The 7348-nt window shown below is 28.3% G+C and overlaps 1 protein-coding gene across 1 annotated transcript in view; it reads right to left on the bottom strand.

Moving 5' to 3' along the window:
* LOC105619670 (protein hunchback-like) overlaps positions 1-6987 on the bottom strand; it is a 9808-nt gene extending 2821 nt beyond the window's left edge. The window contains exons 1-2 of the mRNA XM_012201188.1: positions 6646-6987; positions 6408-6478 (exon numbers count right to left, since the gene is read on the bottom strand). Coding sequence (XP_012056578.1) covers positions 6408-6478; positions 6646-6987 — 413 coding nt within the window. The remainder of the gene's footprint in view (positions 1-6407; positions 6479-6645) is intronic.
* Positions 6988-7348: the final 361 nt, after the last annotated feature.

The raw sequence follows: 7348 nt of genomic DNA, 5'->3' as shown, positions 1-7348 counted from the left end.
CTTAATTTTAAAACCTCAAATAATCAAATAAGATTTTATTAAAAAATATTTATTCATAAAAAATTACTATTTTATTACTTTATATACAGAACAATATGTAATCAATAGTACATAATTTTTAACTTATAAATAATTAAATCTAAAATTCGTAATAATTAAATCTAAAAAAAAATTTTAAATAAGAAGATATAAAAATAATAATAAAACATTAATATAATATTAATATTTAAAACAAAAGTATGGAAAATATTTAATTAAATATTTAATTAAATGTTTTCAAATTTCAAAAAATAATAATAAGAATTTTATTTTTGCTTGATTTGTTCAAAATTTACACATTGTATTAATTTTATTCGATTTATTTATCTTTCTCCAAATGTGAAAATATAAATATAAATGTAAATTGTAGTTTAAATTGTACATAAATTGTTGTTAATATTAGGTATAGTGAAAAAAAATCCATTATTTTTCCATTCAATATTGCAAAAATAATGAATTTCTTTTTACTACACCTAATACTTTAAATAGTTATAGAGAAATAGCAGCGAACTTTGGAGTAGTGCTTCTCTATTTCAAATTTTCATTGATATCAATTTTTTACAAATTATTTTCGCTTTCTATTTTACGAAAATTTCGTATTCTTAAACCAAACAAAAAAAAACGATTTATGTGTATCCCTTCCGACGAGAAGCGATTCACACTTTACTTTAGGGTTTATTTATTTACATTATTTAACTGGAGCAGGAAATCTAGAGTAGGATTCTTTTAAAAACGACGCTCTACTGATTTATCATTTAAACTAGGTCCGGTACTTATACTTGTGACTGCAATCATAAATTAAACTTGACGTCTCTTTAAAATTGTTCCCCTTTCTACGCGATAAAAATTAGAATCGCTATATACTTTTTCTTAAGGAAAGTGTGCAAAAACTGAGCGATTTGATATGGATAATGGCAACACAATTGAATATAAAAGTAACTTTTTTCTTTTAATGTGAAAAAAATAAGCATAATTATATTTTTCTGAATGTTTTTTTCATTAGAATTCAAATCCAATAAAAGAATATGAGCCATAGTAAGGAATGTGACACATGCAAAATAGGAATGAGATTCATTTTTTTATAATGATTTTTGCAGAGTATTGTTTTTTAATTAATTTGCTTGTTTATTTATAATTATTGCTCAAATGTAAATATAAGTATATTATATAATAACAATTTTCACAATTCTTACAATAATGAGAGATCGTAGTCAGATCGTATAAAAAAAGTTCATATTTTAATTCTGTAATAAAAAATATCTTATTTATTTGATAAATATTATTTGTTAAGAAATGCGTTTTTCTGATTGTATAAAATAAAAAGAAGGAGTACTCTCTTCTCTGAGAGCACTTTTTCTTGGAGAGCAAGTGCAATTGCTTCGAATTTAAGACCAATAACTTAAGGCCAATATGCAATTGAATATTTTTCTCGATTTAACATTTAACAATAACGTTTTCCTGCTTTGAAATTCTGAAATCTGAACAAATAGCATTATTCTCTAAAGGTCAAAACGACATTGGTATTTCGAAATTCCGAGCGAGACGTACGTCAAGATCATAATAATAAATAGAAAACGGCAAAGCAACGATGAATATAACACTCGAAATTTCAATCGACAAATAATACAGAATAAAATAGAGACAACGTGACAGCGTGGTGAAGAAAAATCGCTGATAAGTTAAATATTAGGTATAGTAACAAGAAATCCATTATTTTTGCATGAAATTGAATGGAAAAATAATGGATTTCTTTTAATATTAAAATGTAATGTGACTGAAAAATGATTAAGTTAATGATAATAAATAAAATTTTTCTCAGTGCAATTAAACAATCTTATTTATATAAAAATAAATAAGATAACAGCTTCATAAGTTGCTAAAAGTTTTAAAAAATAAATCATATTTATTTTTTATAATAACATAGTATATTGAGAAGAAGATAAAAAGGTACAAACAATACGTTGTATCTTTTGAATATCAATGTAGATATAAGTAAGATCAATATATTATAATGACATATTTTTTCTGAATAATAAGAATTTTTTATATATTTTTTGCACGAAAAATATCTACCGCGCTATAAAGAAATTTACCACACCATTATTTATTCTTGTGTAAGTAAAAAAAATAAAACAAATAATTAAAAAGTAAAAAGTAAGAGAAAAAAGAGTATTATATCGCAACCAAGTTTTCTATCAAATGCTAATTAAACAGAAACTAATCTCTGATTAATTGTGAAGAAACTTTAACTCTGTACTTGTATTCTCTATAAAAAACAATTAATCTATATATAATTTAATCTATAAAAAATTTAATCTACAAAGAATTTTATCTGCAAAGAATTTAAATTTCTCTCTATAAAGAATTTAATCAAAATAGAATAATATTGCTGTTGTACCTTGTGTTACATGTTAAATTCATCGTCCTCAAGATGCTTTAAAATGCCATTTATTCCTCAACTCGCCTTCAAATAAAGATTTGATACTAATATATTTCACTAAATACTTTTAATAAATATTTCTATTTTTTATAATGCTATTAAAGCTATGATAAACTACTATGTCATCAACGTATACTACGTAATGTTATCAACATATTTTGAAGAAACAAGCTAGCTCGACTCATAGATTTTCTTTACTTGAATGTTACGTTTTTTTTTATTAATATAATGTTCATAACAAGACGAGATAATATCTCAATAGATCTGAAATTATAATTTTTTAAGGGTGCAAAAAGTCGAATGGATAAATACCTGTCGACTTCGCGACGTAGATTCGCATTAATACGTACATCAAATAATCGCGAGTAGAAATTTGACAATCCAAACTGATAGTTTAGACAATCCGAATCGCTTTCCGGAAGCAAAAATCTCAGCATATATCAAAATACATGAGAAGACTCGGAATATCTCGATTATACGGTACCGAATCGAACTGAAACAACACTACTTATAAGTCCCAACGTTAGGTCCTGTCCTAGAGCAGTTACCCTCTCTTCCGGATCCATCTGTCCAATAGTAGAAATACCGTACAATTTAACAAGCAAATCCCCACCTCCTATTCCACACCCTCGCTTCCTACTATAACGTAGAATTTCTTTTAACAAAAGATTCTTCCGTGATTTAAGGGTTATGAATCCGTTAATCACTACTGTTATATGCTCGCTAATTTCTCCCATAAATTATAGAATGGTATTTTATCGTACGATTTTTTCTTGGCCATTTCAAATTAAGAAATTAGAAAGTCTTATTAATCAAACTTGCAGGGTGGTGGCAAGTAAAATAAATAAAAGATAAATATTAACAAATAATGCATTATTTAAAATTTTTTTTAATATTATTCAATAAATATAAATTACGTTTCTTTTTTATAAAATATCAAATTATATTTTAACAAATATTAAAATAATTATATAATTGCAATTAAGATAAATGTTTTTTATTTAACATTAATTTACTTATAAAATGTTAATATATATAATTTTCAATAAAATTTGTACAATTACAGTAATGTTTTACGAAATTTCAAGTTTTTTAAAAAATCTATTATTAAAATTAAAGCTATAAGTTTTTTAAACATTCTGCAAAGACAAAAAAGTGGTAGAAATGTAGTAATCAAAATTAAATATTTTATTATGTAATGTGTAAATTATTTTGAGTAAGAAAATTTGGAAGAGTATATAAAATAGGTAACTTTTGACTCGGACGCAGCGAACGGATATTCGCACGCATGGTGAATATAGAGTCAAATGTGATCCAAAAATGATATTATTTTAAAACGTTTGAAGTACAGTTTTTTTATTATAATTCGTTGTAAATTAATTTAAATATGTAGAAGGTGAAGTAAAAATATATATTTATCATAAAACCAAATATTCATTTATTAATTCTTTATTGTTAAAAAAAGCAATTCTAACTCATGAGTCTTGCGAGATTCTGCGTTCGCCGAAGGAAGGTTAATTTATAATCAACAGGCATATTGAAAATTAAAGTAATAATTTTAATCATCAATACACAAATTTTATAATTCACTCTCAATTAATTTATATCAATTTCGAAAGAATCACAGTTTATGTTTCGCGCTATTATTCAAAGATTCTTTTTTTGGCTAACGCAATGTGTTTTCTTTCTAATATAGACAACTCGCATCATTTCCCTAATACTGAAAGAAGACAAAAACTCCTATTAAAACGTGATATTTTAAAACGGAAGCTTTTTCTAAAATGAGAGTACTACAATACACAAATGCAATATGCGGGCGTTGTATAAATAAAATAAATAAAAAAGTAAAAATTGACAAATGATGGTATACATGAAATGTAAAACGCATATCGAAAAAAATATCTTAGTTAATTAATTTTTCCTTCTTTTTTATTTATATCTTCATTTATATCTTTTTGTTCTCATTTAAGTGCAAATTACTATCTTCCAGTAAGCCACAATATATGTAAATTCTCATAAATTTTGATGTTAAAATGAAATTCTTTTTTTCAAAATATCTATTATATCATTTTGAATCATATTTTATGGAGAAGAAAACTATTCACAAACAAGGACTAGACACTAAATTTTTATCCTTTTTTAATTAAGAAGCCAAGAAAAAAAATGACGACAGCTACCAATTCCATTAAACTATTTCCCTTAGTTATGTTGTTGCACAATGTATCATCTGATAAACTTATAACGTATTTTAAAATGAATTTACATATTCGAACTGGTCGCTTCTTATGGCAGTTTGGATTAGAGAAAAATGTTGGCTGCATTTTATTCATCCCTTCTTTTTACCTGAAACTAAAAGGTAAATAACATAACTCTAATCACTCTGTCCACTTTTTTTTTTATAAAAATTAAAAAAAGAACGTGTCATATAAAAATCTTTTTTATAAACACAACGGCGACAGACTCGTGCTTTATAAACTCTATTTTATTTAACACTCACGTGCTAGGGAAAAAATGTTATGTATATAACATATTACATATTTTATATATAATTATATATAATTGTATATAAAATACATTAATTTTTTAAATAATTATATATTAGATGTACAACTTTGCTTCCGCCGTTTTCCTATAGATGGCTTTAACGGTAAGTGGTGGTCGAAATAAGTTGATCATAGACGTCATACAACAAACTTGGGCATCTGTCAACATAACCCCATAGAAACGTTAGTCGATTTGTGTCTGCATCATAAAGTTATTCTCGATTGAAAATGTCAGTTTACGAGCCAAATTCTCGTCATTTGCGGGAGGTTTTAATTTTTTGCTTCAATATGAAGAAATCTGCGGCTGAGGCTCATCGAATGCTCTCAAATACTTATGGTGAGGCCGCTATTAGTGAAAGAATGTGTCGTGAGTGGTTTCAACGCTTCAAGAACGGTGATTTTGACATCCAAGGTCATGCTCTGTATTTGGTGGAACCAGCTCGGCGTAGTGTATGAACTGTTAAACCGACTGAAACAATCACAGGCGATCGGTATCGAACGCAATTGATGCGTTTGAGCCGAGCATTGAAAAACAAACGGCCGCAATACAACGAGAAACACGATAAAGTGATTTTGCAGCATGACAATGCTCGACCCCATGTTGCGAAAGTGGTCAAGACATACTTGGAAACATTGAAATGGGAAGTTCTACCTCACCCGCCGTATTCTCCAGACGTTGCTCCCTCTGACTATCACTTGTTTCGATCAATGGCACGGCCTGGCTGACCAGCACTTCCGGTCTTATGAAGAAGTAAAAAATTGGATCGATTCGTGGATAGCCTTAAACCTTAAAAGATGACCAGTTTTTTCGATGCGGGAGTCGTACGCTACCCGAAAGATGGGAGAAAGTAGTGGCCAGCGATAGATACAATACTTTGAATCATAAATGTATAACCAGTTTTTTACAATAAAACCTCGAATTTCGGAAAAAAACGGCGGAAGCAAAGTTGTACACCTAATACGTATATACCGAAGAATTAATAATATCAGAAATAATGCCATTTTAAAATTGAATATTTTTCCCATTTTTAATGAACAAGGAATTGGATTCAGAAAGCGAATCAAAAACAGAACAGAAAACTATTCAAAAAAAAATATTCAAGTATATTTTCACAATTCTGTCTAATAACACACTAGTTTAATAGTTTTATGACTACACTTTTTTTTATTACGTACAATTACGCATGTTGTGTAAAGCAAAAAACATCTAAAAGATAGTAAGCATCAACAGGCTTGGTATTGAATCCAGACGATACGCCGAATCCATTTGCTACTATCGACGTTTACGGTAATAAACGTGGATTCAGACGAAAGACATTTGTAGAAAAAAAGAAAGAATTGAAGAAGTCATCAAAGATATACCGACAAATTTAAGAATGACTCACCCGATCTCATCGATTTCAACTCCGTCTGCTTCGGCTTTATTAATTCCTATTTCATCAACTACGATCACAGTCTTGTCGGATTCAAATACGGATCAGCCACCTTAGTATGTCCATAATGACAAAAAAATCAGTCACAGTTGATCACCGGTTACTTTCCAAAACGTAAGCGTAAAGCGGTAAAGCTAGAATATCCCACAATAACAATAAGTGAGAAAAAATTTAGATGGATTCGGCGTACCGTCTGGTTCAATACCAAGCCTGGTTGATGCTTCCTATATTTTAGGTGTCTTTTCATTGCATTGCAGAATTTAGTCTTGTAGAAGCAGTTGCCGCAATTATACTGGTACACTTCCGAGTGCGTTTTCATGTGACTAGTTAACATCGATTTATTCACGCATGCATATGAACATTCTGAGCACATGTATGCTTTAAAATCATCATGAGCACTAAACCAATGGAATGTCATGCGATGCTTGAGCGTGGTGGCGAATGGACACGAGTTGCAGACGAAACTGGAACATTCTTCCTGTATGAAGTGCTGACGTAAATGCAACCAAAGTGCCAATTTTGTCTTCGCCATAAAGTCACATTTGCTGCATGGTTTCGGCTTGGAAATTTTATTTCTCTTCGTTCCTTTGACTAATTCATTACTAGAATCTTCGAATTCTTCATCATCAATGTATCCGTTAAATTGTCATTTTCCACATATAAATTTTTTGTAAACATGGAATGTGTAATTATATGCTCAATATACTGCACTCTGAAAATATTAAATTTAAATAATAATAATTTATTTTATTGAGGTTAGCGAATGCAATCATATGTAATTGTAGTAATGCAATTAGAGAGGTCATTACATTTAATTTTAAACAGAACAATAGATATTTTTCAATTTCATAAAATAAATTTTTAAAAACGCATATGGATATGGGAAAGTATTG

The sequence above is a fragment of the Atta cephalotes genome, assembly GCF_000143395.1.
Source record: "Atta cephalotes unplaced genomic scaffold scaffold00022, whole genome shotgun sequence".
NCBI classification, from domain to species: domain Eukaryota; kingdom Metazoa; phylum Arthropoda; class Insecta; order Hymenoptera; family Formicidae; genus Atta; species Atta cephalotes.
The sequence above is the reverse complement of the archived record's forward strand: the minus strand, read 5'-3'. Positions and strand labels throughout refer to the sequence as shown.